At 42.3% G+C, this 25,768-nt stretch overlaps 1 protein-coding gene across 1 annotated transcript; it reads left to right on the top strand.

Moving 5' to 3' along the window:
- Positions 1-1,551: 1,551 nt before the first annotated feature.
- Positions 1,552-25,575, top strand: pdcd6 (programmed cell death 6). The gene is made up of 6 exons (XM_080793696.1): positions 1,552-1,813; positions 9,304-9,365; positions 19,820-19,864; positions 21,505-21,663; positions 23,659-23,768; positions 24,289-25,575. The coding sequence occupies exons 1-6, from the start codon at positions 1,683-1,685 to the stop codon at positions 24,385-24,387; spliced, it is 606 nt and encodes a 201-aa protein (XP_080649822.1). The 5' UTR covers positions 1,552-1,682; the 3' UTR covers positions 24,388-25,575.
- The last annotated feature ends 193 nt before the right edge of the window (positions 25,576-25,768 follow it).

Consider the following 25,768-nt stretch of genomic DNA (forward strand, 5'->3'; position numbering starts at 1 on the left):
TTACATGCACACTAATCCGAGATGACTATGGAAATGATTAGGTTATGGCAATCGTTCGACCGAAGTGTTTGCATGAATAGCAGTACTGTGATTATCGGTAAGCTCCAAAGGATTCAGTACTCTAGCTGTTATTGATCATATTGTGTCTTTATCCTGCATGACCTAGATAGGAGTAGGAGCTATTGTGGATAATAAAATGCATGGTATTGTTTAAGCTGTTAATAAATGAGTGACAAGAGTGGTCCTGAGTCCTGACTGAAATCAGTTAACAGTATTTACATGACCATTAGCCAGAGCATTGATTGACTTAATGTAGTGTTAGTGTGTATGTGATTGTGGTGTGGTTCTCAAAGGGTCCTTATAGGAGGGGTTCTCCCCAGCATAATCTGTTATACCACTTTTTAAACCATAATTATATCTTTGAAAATCCATAAGATCGAAACATGCGTTGTGAGTGACCTTGTGCTATTTTCAAAATTATCCAGGGTGTTTTTTTGATTGATTGATTTATTAACAGTTTGCAGAATTACAGTACATTTCAAGTACAACTCAATACAACAACTGTTAACTGCACGTGGACGACACCATAAAGCATTACACTTGTTTACAATAGGGCCCACCATGCATTTCCAATTCATCAAAACATGTTTTGATGAATTGAAAATGGTGGGCCCTATTGTAGAGACGTACAAAGCTTTTAGAAGCAAAGCGTTTAGAAGCTTCCAGAGCTCCCCTGGATTGTTTTTGTTTTCCTCTGCCTTATCATTGATAAAGTTACTTTTAGCAGATTTAGTCATGGTAGTTACAATGTTTCTTAGCTTGTTTCGTTGGGTTTTTAGGATGCCCATGGGTTGGAGATCACTGTCGAAGCGCTTGGATAGCTTGGACTTGCATTTGAGAAGTTCAGAGCATTTTTTTTGTCTCTGGCTTTCATTGCAGTCAGTCAGTATGTCCGAATTCACCCATGGACGTGTGTGTGTGTGCAGCAATGCAGCATGCATGATCAACGTGTGTACCATAATGATGACGTATCTGACGGGGAAGTGATGAGGACGGCGACGCGAAGCCGAAAATAGCAAGATCTACAAACTCACAGCGGGTCGCGGAAACGACACGTTGTGAGCTTGTTGATCCGGCTATTTTCGGAACGTTCAGCAAGCAATACACCACGTGACCACGCCTCTCTCTCTCTCGACGTCTCTCTCTCCCTCTCTCTCAATTTCAATTCCATTCAAAGGAGCTTTATTGGCATGAGAAAACATACGTTTACATTGCCAATTAAAGCAAAAGTGGAACACTTTAAGTAATGCTATCCTGTTTAACTATAAAAAGATTGTGCACGTATTCTCTGTCAGAGATAGTAGTTGTATGTCCACTGTCCAGTCCATAGACTTGAAAGTTGACAGCTAGTATTTCAATGTTTTTGCATTCTCTCTCTCTCTCTCTCTCTCTCTCTCTCTCTCTCTCCCTCTCTCTCTCTCTGTGTGTGACGTAATGACGTGCACCACGCCTCACCCAGCGTGTGAGAGGTGGGGGGGAGGAGGAGGACAGGAGGAATGTGTCAGTGAAGGAACAGTACAGAAGCAGTACTGTGGCAGCTGTAAGACTGAAGCCGTTTAGAACAAATACTTCTCATTTAATTTATCTTGACAGACAAGAAGAAGAAGCCTTTTTTTTTTAAGATGGCATATCACAGCCCGTATAGAGGCCAGCCGCATATCAACCAACAACAACAGCAGCAGCAGCAGCAGCAGCAGCAGCAGCAGCAACAACCGTCGCCCGACCAGGCTTTTCTGTGGAATATCTTCCAGAGGTGAGCGCAGGGATCATAAAATATACACATTCCATATGTGCTTTCTCTCTTGTCTTACATTAAAGTCACGACTTAGCATTACAAAACTGCTGTTGCGCTATGGCATTTTTGGGCGGTTATTTCAGTCCGTTATTTCCGCGTACTGAACGTCATGTCTCTCGTCCTTGCTTTACGCAGCTAAGCATTCAACTTTCCATTCACGAAAGCTAAAGAGGTTCATTGAGATTTGAGACAGACGTGGGAGATTTCAAATGGTGGTGGTGGTGGTTTGTGCGTGTGTGTGTGTCCTGCAGCAGTGTGTATAGCTAAATGTTATAATTACACCCCGAACTTCAGTTGAGCAAGATCATTGCACACACAACACATAAGCAGGTTTATGTGGGTTACTTAACTGGTCTTATCACTCACCACTCACAGACAGGAATGCACCAGTTACCAGTTCTCACAGTGAAGACATGTCTGACTCTGATTCAATCTGTCCCGTGGTATTCAGTCATATTAAACTGGTCTGGTCCGAGCCTAGAAGACTCTTCGTAGATGTATTTCAGACTGGTGCCACCTCCTTTACTAACCCTTTACTTTAGTAACCACCGACTCAGTCTCAGGATTAACTTGTACAGTACTATATAGCCTAGTTATAGCCATGCAGGCAAACCAATTGTGCTTTTCCACCGTCAGAACTCAGAAGTTAGATTAGTGTGTCAAGAACAGCTGCCTGCCAGGAAGAATTTAAGAAGGTCGTTCCAGGCAAGAGTGTGTGTGTGTGTTGGGGGTAGGCTGGTTAAATTGCTTTGCCAAGCTGATGGGATTAAGCTATAGAGTTTAGTTATGTAATACTGCAGAGGATCATTAGACCATGCTCCTTTGCTTTTTCTCACACAACTGAGACATGCTACAGCCAGGCTTTGCAAGACTTGAAAAACTGTTAGTTAAAAATATTTATGAATGGCACAACAACAAGCCCTCCACCACCCCCCTCCCTCCCTCCCTCCCTCACACCCCCAAAACGGTCCCAGGATTTATTCCTCCAAGTGGGGAGTCTCCGGTTCTCCTCTCTCTCCCCCGTCTCTAGAGCATATACCGAACCTTGATCTCTCATAACTGTCTCACACAAACTCCTCTCTCTCTCTCTCTCTCTCTCTCTCTCTCTCTCTCTCTCTCTCTTGAGACACACACACACACACACACACACACACACACAGACACTCTCTCTCTCTCTGGGACAGAGAATAGATTTAGGTAGTGCTGTGGACGTCCTCATTATTCCTCATCTGCATCCCCTTTAGTGTGTGGCAGAACGGTGCTGGAATTCCCTCTGTCACGTGATCAGAAGAATCACTAGAGCATACTGTATGTATGTAGCGTGTACAAAGAATTCTCTCTCTCACACACACACACACACACACACACACACACACACACACACAGTACACACACCTTCCTTTCTATGACTCACCACACCAGTCCACATGTTAATGATTTTATTGGTGGTTTGCCTGAGTCATGCTTTGGAATTTTCCCCTTTTCTCTCTCTGCACCTATCCTCCTTCACGACCGTCATCTCCATGACTACACATCATATGACAATCAACAAACCAGAAATAGAAGTTACCCTCACAGTGCCTCACTCACCGTTCTGGGCCAATAGCCATGTTAGTAGCAGCAGTACAATAGCAGTACTAGTCATTGGGTCAACAATGGAGTCTGATTTGTTTCCATGACATGATATTATTTGACAGTCAGTCGACCAGATCAGAAAGATCATTTGATCATTTCAACCGATAATAATTTCAATTTCCAATAATACATTCCCACTATATTTTTGCATATCATTGCTAATGAAATTAACAATTAACAATTTCGCATATCCATTGCATCCAACAGGACAAGCCATTGGTCTTATTCCCTGTAAGGACTGAGCACAGATTTAATATTGTCTGTTTAAATGCTGTGTACAGTTGGGTGTGAAGTGTTATTATCATCTGCCTGATCAACCAGCCTCAAAATATCTCTTTCTGCACTGCTTTTGAATGGCTATGTAATGATTAATAGTTAATACTCAACGATGCCGTTTGTTTTCTTAGTTTTAACATGACTTATGGTCATTCTCATTCTTCAAGTCAAAAACAACAGCAGACATTGTTAGATTTAGGTCTAGAGAAGAATAGATGGACACAGATAATGTGTGCAAACATCACATTGTACAGCAGGACTGTTTGACTGCTACTTAGGTTTAACTACACTGTTGTAAGGAACCCACGGTCACACTGGATTGAAAACGGTGTTGTGTTTCATAACAAAACTATGGAACGTCAACGTAGTAACGTACCACTCATTCATTCTAATCTGTCCTTGAAAGAATCAACAGTAATGAGTGGGATTTTACAGATAAGACAAGGGATTCTCTTATTGTGTTTTCAGTCAAAATAGAGTGATGATTACAGATACAGAGAACGGGCATGTAACTTGTTGTGTGTCATAGCAGAGCATGTATTATACACATACGTGATGATTGAGAGGGATTATTTTTGTATGAGTGTATACATTGTTTTTTTATTTTAGGTATGGGGAGCCAGGCTTAGAACCTCTCAACTTTAGATTCTTGGTGAAACCAGACACAGCCAAAAAGTGTCTTTATTTTTCCAAGCATAGCAGCCTTGCTTTCTTTCACAGCTTTATGTGGAAAAGTGGAGTGGGGGGTGGGGTTATGTTCCGTTAAACATGTTCCAACCGCTTTGCCGCATAGGAAAAAGTGAAACATAGAGATGTTTGACTGAAACAATGGACTCTGTGAATAGGATGTATGCTGTGAGCTCATTTTGTGGGGAAGTCATCATCATTGTTGATGCACAACAAGCAGATGGTTGGCTTACCTACACTCCAGGCAAAAGAGAAGTTTAATGATGCATTACTTTCAATCTCTTTTTATGTAAAACCAAAAACAAAATGGTGTGTTGAATTTTTACCTGAGCGAGGAAGGGGGCAGGGAAGTGAAAAGGAGAAAGTGAGAAAAATACACACAAACAAAGCTCTGAGTCTTATCCAACAGTATTTGGTGAAGGTTGGGTAGCCCCACACTTGTGACGGCATTAACTTAACCACTTCTCAACGTCAATGTGACAAAGCTGCCCTTTATGGAGGCATACATTACTGCTGGGGACCCATTTATTTTCCCAAGGAGACCACGGGCTGCAGGTCGCTAGGGCTCCTTGTATTTCTTGCCCTCCTTCTCTTTGAATCTTTATTCATACAGGAAAAAGTTACAGACAGGGCAACCGGCACTGAGTCGGTTGCACACATAAAAGAGTGCAGTACAGAAAAGCAGAAACATAGTGGAGAGAGAGAGATGACGTCACGGCACACAAACTCCCACTGCTGAGATTCAAACCCACAGCCTACGCACACACTCAACAGTGGCGGTCACGGCCATGTGTTTTCCTTTGGGAATTCCCCCGTCTGCGTCTCCTCCTGCCCTGCCCATTTTCTTCTCTCCACCCTTTCCGCGTCTTGGTATTCAAACACTGTTTGTTAAACGTTCCCTCATTGCCGGTCGGACGGTTGGACTGGGGCGGTTGCTAAGGAACAACTGAGTCACTGGTGGATTGACTAAGACAGTTCATAACTGTGAGGCCTGTTATTTCAGCGTCCACGCTTCTAGGTCTGAAATAGAGATGTTACAATTGAGGGAGGGACATTGTTTTCCCTGAAATGTCTGACAAGACAGAACACATTGTGTGTTCAAGACAGAACTCAATCATCACCATAACCTAAACCTAGCCCCTCCACTGTAAACACAAACATTGTCCTAACAACACAACATTGAATGCCATTGATAATGAATGGCCATGGACAAAAGTGAGGACGCAAATTGTGATTGGCCGGAATGAGATGATGTATGATGATAAGAGCGCCCCTCACTTCACACACTACAATGTAGGCACCCCCAGCTTGATAGGTATAAGAACATATAAGTGTAACAGTTCTAAATGGGTTATGACATAACCCATTTAGAACTGTTACACTTATATGTTACATAACCGTTATGTTATTGTCTCCACCAGGCCGAAGGCATGGGGAGAGATTATGTTTTGCACTGCGTCCGTCCGTGTGTGTGTGTGTGTGTGTGTGTGTGTGTGTGTGTGTCCGCCCGTGTGTCCGTCCGTCCGTCTGTGGACAGCTAATCTCTGGCACCGTTGGATTGATGGCAGCCATACTCTGCACACACACTCCCTGAATGCCACAGCTGAACCTCTGCCCCAAGGTTTTCACATTGGCCTCTTATAGCACCACCAGGAGGCCGCTTTGTGCAAAAAAGAAATTTGGACAGTACACCTACAGACTTTGTCCAAACATCACGCAAATCGGTACACAGTCTTTCTAGAGCCATTCAACGAAACGGGTCTTTCAGATTTCTCAGACTCCATCCTGATTGGCTAAGATTGGCTTCCAAAGTTCGCAGGAGTGCTTGCAACAAAATGCTGCAAATCATGAACACATTGTGTGATTTCTGTGAAATTGTGCACGCACATTCCCACTAGGCCGAGGAAGAAATGCCACTTGAACATTTTCAACTCAGCCTCATGGTGGCGCTGGCCGATTAGTGTTTTTACCTTAACTGCACGGATCTGTGTATAACTTTGTATGCCAACTCCCTATAGGCCAAGGAAAAACCTTTGCCTGGAATCTTTCACATCTGCTCTTTATAGTGCCACCAGGAGGGCCATCGTATGTAAAACACATTTTCTAATATTACTCCTTCAGATTTTATACAAATTTCACACAAATCGGTACACATGCTCTCCATAGTCATGTGATCAAGACGGGTTTGTTTGATGTCTCATAATCCACCCTGATTGGCTACGATTAGCTTCTAAACCTTTCAGGAGCAGCCCGCTTTGTTCCTGTTTTGTACAAATCGCCACAACTACTCAACGCAATGTCCGATTGCGGTGAAACTGTGCATGCATATTCTCACTAGGCTGAGGCCAAGCCACGTCTCTCTCTCTCTCTCTCACACACACACACACACACACACACACACACACACACACACACACACACACACACACACACACAAACATGTTTATATTACTCCTAAACATTTTGCCAAACATCACACACACTGCTATCCTCCTGGTGGAGACCTTTTTCTAGTTTTAGACAATTTTTCTGGTTCATAATAACCGATTCTCTCTTAAGTATGCTCTTTCAACAAAATCTACGCTTTCAAGTTTGCGTTCATTTATTCACTCATGTTTATTCATGAGCGATACGAACAAGAACACATGATGGAAAGGAAAATTCAGATCATGCAGGTGAGATGAAAACCCAAAGGGCCTAATTAAAACGGCTCACCTTGCCAACAATAACAGGAACATGCTTTAGTAAACCAGCTGCACCAGAGATACAGTACATACTGTATCCGATTTATTTTATCATATTGTAGGACAAAATAGGGGGGCGTTACGTGACTAGTCAGATTAAACAATTTAGTTGATTATAAAACATATCCAGTCCAGAGATGCAAGTTAGGGGCTTTTATTTTACCCCCTTCCATCAACAGATCAAGTGCAGCTTACCGTAATTGACAGTGAAGGCCTTGAATAACAAAAAATCTAAATAAGACTTTCCAAAATATAGAAAAAGAAAATAGCACTTGAAGATAAACTAAAGAACAACAACAAGAACTTAATAAAGAATGAGAGTATAAACAGGGCGGCGACCGACCCCCTTACACGAGGGCCCTGGCAGCTGTCCCCTTGGTGTTTACAGCTTTCCACTTCAAGGCCAACTGATTCACTGCCCCTGCAGCCTCCTCCTTCTTTATAGGGAGTGAGTCCTAGCTACCACGTGGCAAGGAATCAATTAACATTTTCCCTGATATAACCATTTCAATGGATGTTGAACAACATGCATAATAATGCTCTCTAATACAGACAGACAGACAAACACCCCTCCTCCCCTACAGTACTTGGCAGCCTTTATTTTCTAGAGTGCCAGGCTGCCAGCACTGCAGAGGAGAGACGGGTGACCAACAATCAATTGACTTTGCACTGTTCCAATAAATAAACATTTAAAACCAATATTGCAGTCGAACTTCCAAAGAGTCACTTCCACCAAGTCACCGGTGGTGTAATAATTGGACGCAACTGGGTGGTTGTGTCACTGGTGTGTGTGTGCATGCAATGTCCTCAATTAGTGAGTGTGTGTATAGGGCATGCATGAGCTGAGTCAGTGTGTGTGTATAGGGCATGCATGGGCTGGCCCGACAAGATGTTTATCGCTTTTGTTTGTTGGTCACTTCTCAAGGATTCAATGAATCGGAAAAAAAACAGCAATCTATAGATTCTACAATAATTGTTAAGAAGTTGATCGATAATTGCAACACTACCCTGATCATCTGGCAGAAATCTCTATTGACAGACGTAACACTGAATAATGTGAAATGATCTGATGCTAAAGATTTTGGTTGCCTCAATTGGTTTAGGGGCCATTGTTCTGGAAGCTTTTGATATCACTATTAGTAAGTAAACAACATCAGGAAGAAGCAGGACTCAACCATCTGGATTCGAACTCCATTCTTTTATTGTATATGTCATCACACCAGAGAGAGACTAGTGTCTCCCTCCAGAGCTTCCCCCAGCACTCCACACACATATTTTATACTTTATCAGCAGTGTACAGAGTTTCAGGAGTAACAAGAGATGGTCATTCCTTAAATGGACTCTATTCTATAGTTAACTCACACAGTTTGAAATAGGTTTACATGAGTCGGCACTCGGCAGTCTCTAATGACTGAGTTTGTCAGTGAAGAACAGGTGGTAATTAGAGTGTTAAGTATCATCTACTAGTAGGCTACATTAAATGAATCAATTCCATAGTCGTTTATGTGCATTTTCGCCACCACACCATTTGAAGCGTCTTCCATGACTCCTGTAGGTCTGCAGGCCCAGCTTTGGGAAACACTACAGCATCTAAAGGGCCATCATGGTGTTGTTTATAGCTTCACTCTCTACTCAAGATGCTGCAATGAGATTACAATTCCACTGGACTGACATTACTTACAGTAAGACTCACCATGTGTGGTTTTCAACTTTCACTGGGCCTTAGAAGAATGCGCGTGCCGGGCACACGCACCACACATTCTCATCTGACTGACTGGTCCCAGGGGAGTGCTGACGGTACAAGCTGCCTTAGTGTTTCCCGACCATGGACCTCCATTCATTCTCAATGGGCTGTTAAAAGCCTAACAACAGCTCAGAAGGATGAGGTTTCAGTGGCGAGTGTAATCTGCTGGCTCCATTCATGTAAGATGATCAGATATCTGCTTACTGTGCCATCAGTGTGTGTGTGTGTGTGTGTGTGTGTGTGTGGGGGCATAATTAGGCAAATGTTACATTATTATATATTGTGTGTGCGTGCGTGCGTGCGAGAGAGAGATTAACGTTAGCTTGTATCTCATCTATCTGTCTATCTGTTTTTCACTCCAGGGTTGACAAGGACAGGAGTGGTGTGATATCAGACTCAGAACTTCAACAGGCCTTATCAAACGGTATGTATCCTCCTCCACTATGTCTGTCTGTCTGTCTGTCCGTCCTAAACTCCCTTGCTCTTTCTCTGTTACTGTTCCCGTCTTCCTGTCTCTCTCTCACTAATTCGAGCTGTCTGTCTGACTGTACTGTCTGTCTCTCCCCTTCTCTGTCTCCTTTTCACCCCCCCTTTCCCCCCCTTTTATCGGCCCGTCGGTTTGCCTGTCTCATGCAACGATGGCGTTAGACACAATCCTTTCTTCCCTCTCTTTCGTTTTTCTGTCTTCTATCTCCCGTCCACACATCTTTATTCCCTCGGTGACTCTCCTCTTTCAATCCTCTGTCTGCCGAAACCCCAGAAGAAAATGGATTGGGCATTTATTTTTATCCCAGCATGGCCCAGTGATCAGAACAAGGAGTGGAGTTTTATTTTTATCCCACTTACAGGCAGGTGAAAAGTGACGGCTTCAAAAGGAGACCTTTCCTGCTTTCCGAACGAGACAGGAAATGAGTCTCACTCACTATCGCTGCCTTAGACAGGAATCACAGGATGCATGCAAACTAGGGACAGTTTTTAAAGCTCCCATTGTAGCTCCTTTCTTCATATCTTTGCTGTCGGGAGGAAACCACCTAACTCCATTTTTTTTTTTAATAAATGAGTGATATTGAACATCCTTTACGACTGTCTGCTAAAGCAGCTAACTCCACCACCTCTCCCCCTCTCATACAAGTTATTGACAATATATAAAGTCACGACTCACAATACCGACTTTGATTGTATTGCATTGTTTTAAAAAATACAGCAGAGATATAATAGGTCCTGGCTAATGCTCATTATAAGATGACATGTCTGTCTACTACCATGTCTGTCTACGCACTCTGTGTCTCATTGGGTTGTAGGACTTCAAAAACCTGCCTATCATATTTGGTCATCTCAAACAAGATTTAAAACGTATTTGTTATTAACGCAAGAACAATGCAAGGCTTGACATTAACTTTTTGAAATTTCCCATTCACTTCCCACACACAAATACATTTTAAATCAACTAACTGTAAGTTGGTTTTAGTGAATACAGTATTGAGTATTGGATCAATATTCTTGGTTTACAAGTTCATAACCTTAGAATGCATGTGATCTTATATTTCATGTATTCCAAATACACAGCCATAGATCGGTCCTATACGTGCACGGTTATCAGACTGACCTCGTCTGCATTTAAACTTGTAGCACTGCGTGTGTACTCACCCAATAATTAATTCCTAAAACTTAGGGCTCCATTTTCGTTCGAGCATTCTAAATATACTATTTGGGGATTTAGCAGTGGGGAAGGGGCTATTTTGGTCACCTGTCTAAATCCCTAAAACACCTCCGCTACCCGTTACATTATGCATAGGTGTGGTTTGGGCGTTACAATAATGAAACCAATCACCGTGCCACATGCCATGCCACAACCCATTTTGGTGTTAGCATTATGTTATGCTTTAGCTATTGGAAAATATCAGATCTACAAGCCCATAGCGCGCCACCGAGTGGCGCGCTACGAGCTTGTAGGTCTGCTATTTTTGAAAAATCGAAGAACGACTGACAGAAACATAGCTTTTCCAGAAAACTGTCAGGATGTAGAAGACATTCTTAGAATCTGATCTCAGGTCAAAATGGGTTAAGAGATCCCTTACCCGTTGCCCAGTTATGCCCAGTTCTATAGTGCTTTAGCCTTACGGAATATATAGCCCATGGCATGGAAGAGTGATGCGTTGCTGCCTTGAAGTCTCACTTGTGCTGCCCCTCCCCCCCCCCCCCCCACTGCCGTTTGTCTTATTATTTTTCTTCTCCAGCACACAGAGCCAAGAACACTCATCTTTTCATTGAGTCACAACTCGCTCAGATCTTGCTCAGTTTTAACATTTCCAAAGTGCTTTGTGATCTACGGATCAAGCTTTAATTTGGTTTGATATATAGATTGTGCGTGTAGGCAGTCTCTACAAAATAGTATCAAGTGAAAATGAAATGTCTGGAAATTGGATTGAACCACATTTGCTGCGTCTGATGAAACTGAACGAGCAAATGGAATCGCGCACAATGGCGGACACAACAAGTCAAATAACTTAACACAATGGACACAAGGAAGTGACAGGTCACAGCAGGCACTCACTCACTTCAGCTGATTATAGGAAAATTACAAAGAGATGCAATAGGAGAATAGAGGGTATGCGCATGCTTAAGGGACAGAGCAAGCTCCTATACTCGTAATTTTCGGGCAGTGGCTGACTTGCGAGCCAGGTTGTGTTTAACGACGGCGACGGAAATCGGGCCTTATTTTTGCCAGTGCTACTGTATACCCCTTATCCCTAAACTTCTTTGCCTTTTTTACTATTTTGAAAAACATTTTTGAATAGTTCAAATAGTTCTACGAGCTCACAACGTGTCGATGCAGATCAGCTAGTTGAACAATTTTTTAAGTAAGAAAAATAAAGCGAAGAAGTTTAGGATTAGGGGTATAGCATGGCGAAAATAGGGCCATTGAAGTCAGATATTGTCCTAGTTTCATATCCATTTGAAAGTTCTGGCAGAAAACGTGTGTTAAGTAAAATATTGCCACTTTTCCGCAAGATTCACACAGACAACATTCTCTGTCAGCGATGAGGCCGGACAGGAGCTAGGAGCATCACAGAAAAGGTGAAACCAAGAGTCACTTGTCCAACGGACAAGTACAATTTTAATGCACTAACAAGATTTATTATTTGTCCCGGGCAACAGGGACAAGCCTTAATGTCAAGCCCTGCAATGGCTTCTAGTTCTATTTCATCATTTTACAAGACTTTACAAGAAGAGAAAGGCTGTAATTTCGATTACCTTGGAATCCTCATCGATAATGTCACTGGAAGGCAGGTTTTTCAGAACTGTACACAGCAGACAGCTGCCGATATTCAGCGAGTATTTCACATTTTCCTATCATTTATTTGTCATGCCGTGGTCGTGTGTGAAAGCATTTAATATGTGTAGTATTAAAGAATGGAGGTACGTTGTTGCACCAGTGTGACAAGATCCAGATGGATGGAATATCAACAACATTTGTTTTCCCTTCTTGTGATGAGCTGTCGTGAATGGCGATGGTGCAGTGCTTCAGAGTGTTTCTGACTGTACCCTTGTGTATCACTGCCCCTCAGAGCCATCTCTCCTGTGACTGCCCCCCCTATACACTCCCTCCCTCTCAGCATCGCTGTACTCTTTGTCAGTACAAAATACGAAAGGAATTGGACTGTGCTGTTCTGTGTTGCGGTTTCTCTTGCCCCAGGATGTGTCTCGATTAGGAAACACTCCTAATTCTAGTGAGGAAATTGCAAGTCTGATCCAAGACCAGTGTATAATAATAACAACATCAGCAGCCATTTTTGAATGAAATCACTAAAGTTGCTCCTGAATTGTAGAGGACGTTGAGTTGACTGCATTGTAGAATTGGATTTTATCTGAGACATGGAACAGCTGGGAAAATAGGCTAGTACAAAAAGTGTGATGGAATTGGATGATTGGTGCTGATGGGAACTGTGAATGTGATCCCTCAGCAATAACACTGCTACTGTGAGAGGATGTGGCAATATTACTGTCAGCCAGTGATGGAAGACACTTAAGTATCAATAATGCAATGATTGCAATGTAGATATACTCTGTTACAAGTAGAAGTCCTGTATTCAAAATGTAACATTATTGGCATCAAAATATACTTCAAGTACCAATCATCGTGCAGAATGTCCCATTTCACAAGTTCAAAATGTAATACAATATTTTGAAAATGGCCGATCTACAAGTAGATCTTCTATTTTGAAATGGCCAGAATATATATGGCTGAAGTGGTTAGTTTGTTTTGTAATTCAAATCTAAATCTACAAGTAACTACCGGTAGTAACTCAAGTTTTCATGTAGTGGAGTAAAAGTGCAATAGTTCCCAAATTTGAAATACTGAATAGAGAAGAAAAAAGAAAAAAGAAAGAAAGAAAAACATACTTTAATTGTACAGTACTTGAGTACATGTACTTAGTTACTTTAAAGTTTACGCCACTGCTGTCAGCAGCAATAGGGGTTTTCCTGCTCTGCCCAGTTAGAACTTCAGCATTCATAGCTCATTAGCTCTGCATCTTGTGTCAATTGGTTGAATTAATGGCGCATGCCATGTTCTCCATCCAGAGTCTGGCCATGTAAAAGTACATTTACACTGGCTAACAGCCAGGCCATGTCCTCCATCCAGAGTCTGGCCATGTAAAAGTACATTTACACTGGCTAACAAGGTTTTCGTACAGCCACAACCAACTTGACACCTTGACTACATGACCTTGTTGTCATCAATTCGAGTGGCATGAGAAAACATACATTTACATTGCCAAAGCAAGTGTCAAAATGTAATAAAATATATAGTTGGACGGGGTAAATGTTACTTTGTGACGTTATATACATACAGGCCAGGGTATAAAGCTTTTTGAAACAAATAGCACCAATCTTTCGTAGTAATTTTGGGACAAATAGCAACATTTTCGCAAAACTATTTCAATAGTATACCAAACAAAAACTTTGTGTAAAATCAGCAGCTCTGTTTACATGTACAGTAGGACTCGGGTCTACTTGATAGTAATACAGATAGTAGTCTTTAGGGTGGTTGTATTCCATTGGCTAACGTTAATTTGTCATTCAAACTCACTTTGGGTGTCAAGGCAACGCTGTGGTAATTAATGGGACATTAATCTTCGCTAAGCCCGGTAGCCACAAAGAAAATGCAGAATACGGTTGAGTTTGTGTCGATCGAATTGCTCTTAGAGGCTCTGTGACTGCTTCTCAAAGGGTTTCAGACAGATTATTGTCCAGTACACTCAGAAGAAAAAAGTGTTGAAGGCAGCGAGAGTGAAAGATGCTGTTATCAGGCTGTGCAGTACGTGTCTCACACTCTGCATACTGATGTGTGTGTGTACGTGTGTGTGTGTGACTGTGTGTGTGTGTGTGTGTGTGTGTGTGTTCTGTGATAATCGTAACCGTGATGTGTGTGTGTGTGTGTGTGTGTGTGTGTTCTGTGATAATCGTAACCGTGGCATGTATGTGTGTGTTATGTCATATTCATAACCATATTTATGATGTCATATACCTGCCACTGCCTGCTTGTGGTTTAATCCAAGTACAGTACAAAGCACAGTACACTACAATACAGTACAGTACAGTAGTGCTGCCAACGAATATTCTATATCCGAATATAGATTCGAATCAAAAATAATAATTAATAACCGAATATATAAAATTAAGGTTCGAATTAAAAATAATAATAAAAAATATTTTTTTATTTATTATTATTATTAGTTTTCGGTGCCATGGGTAAGCGTTGTGACTTGTGAGCTTGTAGATTAGTTATATTTGCCACGCGACACGCCGACAACGGCATACATTGAAGAATAAATCATTTCCTAAACACAGACTATACAGCGCAGCGCAGCGCAGTTCTGATTGGCTGCCTCGTCTCCAGCCGTGTTGCCTCAGAATTCTTTAGGGTCACTAATTTGAGCATAACAGCGGAGCGCAGGCGCTAGCCAGCAAAAAAGTTTCATAACGTCGGCACTCGGCAGCAGACCCACAGTCCACAGATAATAATAATGCAGCAGAATTAACACTGCCTCCGTGCCTCGTTTTGATAAGGCTGTGTGGTAGGATTGCTCATTTAAGAAAAATGTTTTACTGGAGAAGGGAGAATGTATGCGTTCCGTTCCATCTCAGTTTTCAGCAACACCAATGCGCGGAGAGAGAGAGAGAGTTGCGCCAGCAATGCGATCTTAAATGTTATGTCTCAGGTTGTATTGGTGTAAATATAATTATAAAAAAATCCGATTGGCTCGAATTGAAATCCGAAATCCGAATGGCTCGAATTGTTCGAATCCACGTGGGTTTTTAAAACGAATATCCGAATCCAATTTTTGGACAATTACGGCAGCCCTACAGTACAGTACAGTACAGAGCACAGTACAGTATAGTAACTATAACAATAAATGTAGCACCGCTCAGTTCACACAGTTGTGATTCTTTACCTCTTTGCTACTATCATTCCTCCCCTTCATTTCTCTATTCCTGGGAGGGGGGGGGGGGGATGGCGGCACCAGTTCAGAGCCTGCTGGGTCTTGTCCTGCACTCAGCGTGTGTGTCCTATCTAATCGTCTCTCTGTCTCTCTCTTTCCCAGCCTCTTTCCTCCCCCTCTCTTCCCCTCCCTCCCTCTCTCTCTCCCCCTCCCTCTCCCTCTCTCTCCCTCTATCTCTCCCTCCCTCTCTCTCTCTATCTCTCTCTCTCCCTCTCCCTCTCCCTCTCCCTCTCCCTCTCTCTCCCTCCCTCCCTCCCTCTCTCTCCCTCCCTCTCTCTCTCTCCCTCCCTCTCTCTCTCTCTCTCTCTCTCTCTCTCTCTCTCTCTCTCTCTCTCCCTCTCTCTCTCTCCTTCCCTCTCCCTCTCTCTCTCTCCCTCTCTCTTTCTCAATTTCAATTCAAAGGAGCTTTATTGACATGATAATACATAATGATTACATTGCCAACGCACAGGTGGAAGTGGAACAAAACATTATGTAATTAAAGGGGAATAAGGACATGTGTACACAGAGCTGTGTTACTTTGCAACTGAGAGGGAAGACTATCTTACGAAACCGTAAAAGCTGAAACCATTATAAATCCATATATAACATAATACATTCCTCTCTCTCTCTCTCTCTATTCACTCCTCTATGACAGCATCCTGTCCCTGATGAGAAAGCGATTGGCTCTGCGGCATAATTCACAATCTGCTTCATTACACAGCGTACGTACGTACGTGCGTACGTACGTACGTGCGTACGTGCGTGCGTGCGTGCGTGCGTGCATGTGTTCATGTGCATCCTCTGCCGTTCACCTCGGCCGTTCTCCATAAAACATGGAACTTATTAGATTTTTTTTAGGCCTGACTCCTCCGTGAGTATCCGTCAGTCGCCCACTCGTAGATTTATTTTGCCTGCAGTTATTTATTTTAGTGTGTAGTGTAGAAGAGGTAATGGCCACTGAAATTGCTGACGAGAGAGTGTGAGAGGGAGAGAGACAGAGAGGGGGCAAGCACTTACTGTGCAGATTTCATACTTGGCTTCAAGGAGCAAGACCAGCCTCAATGCTTTTACGTTTATGGCAGTTTTGTCTATAAGATACGATTGTTATCTAGCAGGACAGCAGCGGGAACCGTATTTTTTTTATGGATGTTTGACGGCGTTTCATTATATGCCTCCTACTTATCTTTATAAGCTGCTATCTTTTTTTTTTTAATGTAAAGAATTAATTAATATATGATTATAATAATGCAATACACAAGACTCATACAGTAGCCTATTAAAAGAACACCAGGATATCACTAGACCTACAGTATCTCCATTAAGGTACTGTACATCCATGATAAAACGTAGACAACCCCATTAATCACTTCATCCAGTCAGACATTGGCCCAGAGGAACAGAGAGCCGCAGACGTTTGTTAGACTTCATTGATTGTTTCATACTTTTTTTCCCTTCAAAACCTTTATCCCACATTTTTTGTAGCCCGTTTTTCCACCCGGTGTCAATTGCCTAAACTGTAATCCTGGACCCTACTCTGCCTCTGCCAACCTGGGGAGAACTCCCCAACTGGGCTTCCTTCAATGCATGAGGAGTGAGCAGGCAGCTTCTCATCACCTGACGGGGGAGTTTCCCTGATGGGACATATCGTACCACTTATTCCTTTCCCCTCCATGAGGCGCCCTGGCTGGCCTTGGGGAGGCAGTATATAGAGACCAGTATTATTGCATCTTTTCGTACCCTAGAGGCCTATAGTAGACACAGGGAGAACATGCAAACTTCACACAGAAAGGCCCCTGCACCAACCCCACCAAACGTATGGGTGCTGATGATACGGAGGAGAGAACACACCGCCAGCGCCCACAGCATGAGCTGCTATCTTATAAACCTGCTGTGCTTCTTCTGTTTGCTAAGTGTTTGGGATAGCCTCTGTTGTTGTGTGTGTGTTTAAGGCCACCTTTACATGGCAACGGTGGGTAGAGAAAACATACTGTACAGTGGTTCCCATTTCACAAACCTTTTAGCTCATGATCCAAAAAATAAATTAGACGTTTTGCCCTGGACCCAAACTAGTGTAAATAGCAGATATATGAGCACACAACGCGTCATTTTGCGCCGTGTTGTGAGCTTGCAGATCGACTATTTTCACTACTTCTTACACTAACACTTGTTTTCTATTTTATGTAATGTCTTAGATTTGTCTTTTATTTCTTCATGGAACAAAAACATGAACATGCTTTTTTTTTTTAGCTTTTTCGAAAATGTTTTGAAGTAATAATTTAAAGAACAAAATGTAGGAAACCAAAACTGAATGGGCCATAAAAATGCGACCCAGCGTTTGGGAACCAGTGCTTTGCATGATGTGGTTTAAATGAACGTAATGATGATGAGTTAAGGCAGTGATGATGATGGTGATAAGCGTAATGTTCACCAGCGTACACTGCCCTGACTTTACAGAGACTGTTTTCTTTTCCATGATGCCAAGGTCAAAGTGTTAACACTGAGCGTTAGGAGCTTGTGTGTGTGTGTGTGTGTTTTCATGAAAATGTGTGTTTGCTTTGTGAGGTGTTTGTGTGTGTGTGTGTGTGTGTGTGTGTGTGCGCGCGCTTGCGCACATGGTTTACCTCAAATTTGTGATAGACTTGTGAGGTGTGTGAGTGCTTGCATCCATTTAATAAATGTGCTATTTCTATCCACATGAAGAGAGAGTGGAGCACACTGAACGTTAGCAATTCTGACAGGAGCGTGTGTGTGTGTATAATATACACACTTAGTTTTTTATAAAAAACATATGTTTTTATAAAAATGTGTGCATGCGTGTGTGTCTCAGTGAGCCCTTCCAGTGAGCTGGTGCTGTGTGCATACTGCGCGGTCAGTCACCCTGCTTTTCCACATGACTACCTCGCTTCTCACCTCCTTTCCTCTGCCCTTCCCCAACATCCCTCCCTCCCTCCTTCAATCACTCGGCTTCACCGATGGGAGTTGGGCTCTGCACTGAGAGAGCCCAGTGTACCGCTGGACAGTGGTGCCTTGTCACACTCGGTGGTCACTGGTCTCACACACACACACACACACACACACACACACACACACACACACACACACACACAGCCTGACTTATCACCTCTGGGTAGCCTCATTCAGTCTGGTATACATTGTTGACCTTGCAACTATTTGCTGTGTGTGTGTGTGTGTGTGTGTGTGTGTGTGTGTGTGTGTGTGTGTGTGTGTGTGTGTGTGTGTGTGTGTGTGTGTGTGTGTGTGTGTGTGTGTGTGTGTGTGTGTGTGTGTGTGTGTGTGTGTGTGTGTGTGTGTGTGTGTGTGTGTGTGTGTGTGTGTGTGTGTGTGTGTGTGTGTGTGTGTGTGTGTGTGTTTTGACAGGATCTACCACGTTACCACTGCATTGGTGTGAAAATACAATTTCCCTGTTAGGTTTATTTACACAAGATTGTCGATGGACAGGAAAGAGAGAGCGGGCCTGGGGGTGAATTCAACCCCAGAATGCTGCAGTTGCATGTACTGTATTTCAAAACAACTCTTTCACATGGAAGGTTCATACGGTCTAAATTAGGTATACGAATATAGATTAGGACTATGATATGATCTAGGCCTGAAAACTAACCAGGGTACCGAATATAATACATTATTTATTCCACTGTGGATCAAATTAATGCTGTTCTTACTTGGCCACTGTATCAAAAAGAAAACATGGCGTAACTGGGCGTTTCTCAATAAGAAAACCAATTTCCTTGTGTCTGTTCTGCGTACCATCATGGCAGCACATCAAGAAGTGTTGTTGCTCTTTTTAATACAGCCAAGAATCAAACACTTGGCACATCCATGGCTACCATTGATGTAGCTTGAAGCGATGGTGACCGCCCGACAGGGGACAAGAAGAGAAACTGGCTCCACATTACAATAACAAAGAGAGGTTTGAAAACATCCTTTCCGAAAGAAACACTTTTATGGTCTACCCATGCAGTAGTGGCAGTGTCTTAGGTCAGTGAAAGTAGAGTAGATAGTTCAAGTTACTGCAGCAAAAACTGCACTTCCTCCCTCCCTCCATCCCTTCTCTTTCTCTCTGTCTCCCTGACTGTGTCTGCCTGTCTGTCTGTCTGTCTGTCTGTCTGTCTGTCTGAAAATGTGGTATGGTGAGTCAGCAGTGTTTTGGGTGCCTGGGTTAATCTTAACATCCTGCAGTGCGAGAGCGCGGCATGCCGTGAAAAGGTACCACCGTTAATGCTTCCAGATAAGAAGCCAAGGTTCAATTGGCCACGGCTGATTCTAATTCTCCTTTTTCACTTTCACTTCGCTTTTCTCCCCTTAACCCATTCTAGTCAGATATCACAATAGCGAAATTGAAGTTAAATAAATACATTCTTCTCTCCCACAGGTACATGGACGCCTTTCAACCCGGTGACTGTCCGCTCCATCATATGTGAGTATCTGTCTACTGACCTTCCAAACTAATCGCAACACAACAAGACATTTGTCCCCATTTGTTTATTGTTGTCCTCTCCATGGCGACGGCTAATTTCGTTTTTTGTGTTTTGGGTAAACAAGTGGCGGACACAAAGTTCTTGTAGACTCAGTCAGCTCTCAAGTGGAAACTTGCGGCCATCAATCAAACAAGGGAAATAAACACTGGGAAGAAAATGGGAGCGCTAGTCTTGAAAGGCAGCTGGTGATTACTAATCGACGTTAAATATTGATCGGTTTTACAATTAAGCCGGCTGTGGAAGACCGACGCTTCAAGGCTACTGTCTGGATACTTTCAGTCGCCCATTTTTATTAGGCCTGTGTGAGTGTGTTCAAAACTGCTAAACGAATGTGCACTGTAGCCATGCAAATCAACTAAAAACATTTCTGTTACATATTTAAATTAATTTCCCATTCGGAACATGAAAAGAATCCTTTTGATCTACAGTAGTTTGTTTTCTCTGCTCGCTGGTGAGGCATTTCAATGCCTCTATAACAAGCCGTCAGCCTCCACACTTTCCTGTTATACAAACAGCAGAATAGGCCTAATATATCATTTTTCCCCTGGTCGTCTCATAAGTTCTTTAATCCTCTTTTCTGGTTATTATTTGTGGAAACATAATCTTTGCACTTCTGTTCCTCGCTGTACCTCGCGGGGCGTCTAAATCTTATTGTTCAACGGTCCCGCAGCACCGCGGCGAATTTCCGGCGATAGCTACACCCCCTTTGTTAGGAGGTAATTGGACTGAATAGCAGGGGGAGAGAGATCAAGCGTCTGCCTCTAGTCATAACACAGTGTCATCATGTGGGAGCGCACGGCGGTGCGAGGATGGAGTGTCACAACAAAGACGTGTCATTAGACCCCTCACTTTTTACTGTGCGCTCCTCAAATTGGTAGAGGAAAACGAGGGAAGGAGGGAACTAATTAGATAATTAAAAACAAAGTGTGTGTGTGTGTGTGAGACCCAGTGGTGGAAAGTAACTTAGCACATTTTACTTAAGTTACTTTAGTTTCCAATTTCCAATACTTTTTACTTCTACTCCACTACATCTCGGATCTAGATATTGTACTTTTACTCCTGGACATTTATTTTAAAACTTTAGTTACTAGTTACTTTGTAGATTTGCATTATTATTACAAATCATGCATGATCCACTCCAGCCCTATATACTGTAGATTGTGGTCATTTGAAAATGGCCAAGCTGGTGCGACGCATTGTGAGCTTGTAGATTTGTTATTTTTCAAAGGAGTTTTATACATTTTAACACTTGAAATGGGACATTCCGCATAATGAATACCGGTACTCTTACTTTTGATACTTTAAATACATTCTTATACTTTACTTTAAAGGAGAATTCCATCCAAAATTATATATTTTTTGTCCTCTCTTCATAATGTAAATGATATCCCAAGCGGCACAGTTTACTACTTATTTCAATGGAAATAAGCGAAAAATGTGAGAACCTTTTCCACCACTGCAAATTGTTAAGAGGAAAAAGAGGAAAGGGCGAACGGAAGAGATAAAAATATGTGTGTGACCTCTGTTGCAACCTCTCTCTCTCTTTCTCCCTTTTGTTCCCTTGACTTTTTCGTTCCAGCCATGTTCGACAGGGAGAACAAGGGCGGGGTGAATTTCAACGAGTTTGCCGGTGTGTGGAAGTACATCACAGACTGGCAGAACATCTTCAGGACATACGACCGGGACAACTCGGGCTTCATCGACAAGAGTGAGCTCAAACAGGCGTTGACTGGATTCGGTGAGCAGCAATGTATGGTCTTTTAACTTCGACGTTTGATGGTGGAGGGCGCCGCGTGTGTGCGTGTGTGTGTGTGTGTGTGTGTGTGTGTGTGTGTGTGTGTGTGCGTGTGTGTGCGTGCGTGATAGAACATGGTTGCCCTCTGCTGTGTGCTACCATTGGAGCAGTGTTCTTCAAATGGTTGAAATTGTCCGTGTTTGAACCTTTCAGGTGTTGTCCATTTCCCCCTTTTTGCACGTTGGATGACACTTTGTGTGAGTTCTCTCTGTGAAAAGTAAGATACAAACAAAATGTACTTTCTTTAAGTTACTTACTTACAGACAGTGGCCCAGGAGGTAGACTGGCTGTCTGGGAACTGGAAGGTTCCTGGTGTGGCTCCCTGGCTCCTCCATGATTCATGTCAAAGTGTCTTTGAGCAAGACACTGAACCCCTAACCTAAAGGCCTATTCATAGTCTGGATTTTCGGTGGTGAGCTGACCACCGCGACCACCGCAAAATAACGTTGAGCTATTGGAGCGGTGGCGGTGGTTTGCTCTTCACCGCGGCTCGTGACGTCATGTTGTAGTTCGGTGGTCACCTAACCACCGAGAATCCAGACTATGTATGAGCCTTAACTGCTCCAAATGAGCAGGTTGGTGCCTTCCATGGGAGCCTCCATCATTGGTGTGTGAATGTATGTGTGGATGTGTTCCTGGCTATAGCGCACATTGCAAAGTGCTTTGGATAAAGGGCAGGCGCTATAAAAATCTAGACTAGTATTAAATGCAAATCATCTCTTTGTGTCTCTGTGTGTGATCACCAAATGCAGCTTCATCAATCATGTACAATCTCTAAGCAGGGCTCAGGTGAAAATGCTCATTAAATGGGTGAAAATAGCTATTAAAAAATAAAAGACTAATGCCCTTATTATGAGATTCTTTTAAGCCTGTGGAAATAGGCCAGTGAAATGGATACACATGGTACTTGTGATTTTAAATGAGGTTGTCATAGCTGCCTTTTGTCTGACCGTGGTCCTAATGTCCTACAGAACAGGGAGAAATGTATACTTTGTTGCCGATCGGTCGTTCATCACCTGTCATTATGATTGATTGAGTTCACGGCCATGTGAAAAAAAAAACACAAAAAAACTTCCAAAACAATATAAAACATTACATTATTTATTAAATTCTTAAACCCAATTAAAATATATATCTTTAAAACATAAAAAAAAATAACTAAATTGTACACCTCATTTAATGATCAGATGATTGATATGATTTCTTGTAGCTTTACACTGGTAAAAATGTAACATTGTCTTACACTGGTGTTTTTCTCTATTATGGAGAATAACATTGTGTTTCTTAAAATCGTCTTATATAAGCATTGTGCAAAAATAAACAAACAATATTATTTGATATACATATTTGTCTGTTTCTAGTGAAAATGTAACTAATTTAACATTAGCATTTTCTTGCCGTCAGTTGATTCTTCATATCTGGAGTCAAAAAGCAGAGATCATTAAAATCATCATTTGTTCATTTTTGGAATACAGTGGAATTCAGAATTCAGTTTACCAACTCGCCGCGATTTAGTGCATTTTAGTTTTACTTCAACTTCATTTAAAATTGAAATGAATTGAGAGAGAGAGAGGATAGTTGTTTAGAGTTAACACTAGAGAAAGTAGGAATGCTAAAAGTTTAAACACCAAAGTACCGAAACAATGTAATTCATTAGTAAACAATTCCTGAAATGGTAGGCCTATTTATCATCATTGGTATTCTCATACTCACCTTTTTATCATCTAGCTGACCATTTAATTGCATAAAATAAATGGATCACTTTGGAAATGAATTAACATGTGTGAGTTTGACATACTACACATGAAGAAGTTTCGCCGTGGCGACTTGGTAACCTGGCGAGTTCTCTGGTATCCCAAAAAAACCCTGTAAATTACGTCAGACTTCGGTGCTCTATAGAGAACGGTTCTAACGTTGTATTTTTTTCGTCCTATCCAGGGTACCGTCTGTCAGACCAGTTCTATGGGACACTGATAGAGAAGTTTGACCGCCAGAGAAAGCAACAAGTAGCTTTTGATGACTTCATCCAGTGTTGTATTGTACTACAGGTAACATAGATATACTGAATTATTTTTGCCTGCATGTGATTGAACGGTCTTGGTATAATGCTGTTATGGTGTGTTTTTATTTTATTTTATATTATATTACAGCCATCTAGTCTTTTAACATTTGTTTACCCAGGGATTTGAGCACAGCTGTCTTCTCTGAGCAACGTCACAATACAACATTTCAATTCCATTACTTTTATTATAGTGCCAAATCTAAGTTAACTCGAGACACTTTACATAATTGAGCAGATCGAGGCCTAGCGTTTTCCCTCCGAAGCCGAGCAAGCATTTGTGGCAGTGGCAAGGAAAAAACACTTGCCCTGAATCTTAATTTATACTTCATTGCACAACGTTGTCGCTTACGGACAAGAAGATACTAGAAGCTAGTATTTTTATGTACGAGAAAGAACAAAATGGGGGCCGAGTAGTTGAATGTGAGAATATCCATATTTGTTTAAGGAAAGCATGCATTTTCATAGTAAATTGCTAATAATTTTTTCCAACTTTTCTCTTTCTACAGAGGTTGACCGACGTGTTCAGGAGGTACGATACGGACCAGGACGGTTGGATCCAGGTGTCATATGAACAGTATCTATCCATGGTCTTCAACGTCGTATAACACACACACTTTCTCTCACACATGCAAATGCACACACACACACACACACACACACACACACACACACACACACACACACACTCGTACACGTACACGTACACGTACGTAAATGCACACACAGGCCAACATAGAAGAGCACAACTGGACACAACGGTGCCAAATCCACTGATGCCTCCCCCCAGACGCTCTCTCATGGTGGACACGCTACTACAAGGTTCTTCTAAACGTGTGTCTGGGGAAATGTCGCAGTGTTCATACGACGACCACGTGTGGGCGACCTCAGTGGCAGGGACTCTGGGATGGGGATGTACTGTGTGGGATACATGGACTTTATCCCTCCGTGTGCGTGTCTGTCTGTCAGTTGAGTCAAATTTATGCTCCCTCGCGTGATGGGTGATTCCACACATGTGTGTCAAGTGGCGTCAAGTCCCATCCACTCCCAGGGGAAAACCGGAAACCACGTTCCCCACACTAGAAGTTGAAGCAGCTACTACTACTGCTTAAAGCCTGGGCTTGCGCTTTCCTTGCACGAAAATAATCGTATGTGTGGTATCACCCAAAGGCCGATAATAGCTAACTTACAAGCTCACAATGCATCGTATCCATGGTGCGTTATGTGAGCTTGTAGTTCGGCTGTTCTCAGCGGGCAACACTGTCGTGTGCCGAAGCATAGATTAGGATTTAGTTTGTCTGTTAGTTAATGTTCATGCAGTTTGTTTGATGTCTTAATGATAATTATAATTATACTAATAACAAAAAAAAAAAGGCCTGAGCATGTGCGCTAGGGGTAAACGGTATGCATTGTAAATACCATTGAGGACCAGGACATTGTTGCATGCTTTTCGGGGGAAATTCAGCCCACACGTCTTCCATGTTGAAGCATGCTTTATATTTCTGTCTTCTGTCATTTCCTCAGACCTGTTTTGCTCAAAGCCATGTTTACAAAATACTGTGAAAGCAGGAGATGACCTGCTTTGAGATTCACTGACATGCCAGCTTACATGCCATATTTGTACAAAATTATTTTTAACTTTCAATGCCAATCTTAAATGTTAGAGCTTATTATTTTATGTAGAAGATAAGCGTACAGCCTTTGTATGGCTTATTTTTTGTGCATGATGCCTTAAAATCTGTATAAAAAAAGACGGCAAGAGGAATCTCTTTTATTAAAAAAAGAAATCATGAAAACAGTTTGCTGTGATGACTTTGCTGTAAAATGAATTACAATTGACTCAGTGTTGCCCCCTGCTGTGTGCATTGAACCCTACAACACCAGAACAGTTCCATACCGCGCTTTCCAAGTTCCAGTCTTTGTAGAATTTGAAAGAAACCGTCATCGAATTTATTCAGCCAACTTAAGGTAGACCTACTGTAGTTTATA

The sequence above is a fragment of the Protomyctophum bolini genome (assembly GCF_963924005.1).
Source record: "Protomyctophum bolini genome assembly, chromosome: 21".
Taxonomy (NCBI): domain Eukaryota; kingdom Metazoa; phylum Chordata; class Actinopteri; order Myctophiformes; family Myctophidae; genus Protomyctophum; species Protomyctophum bolini.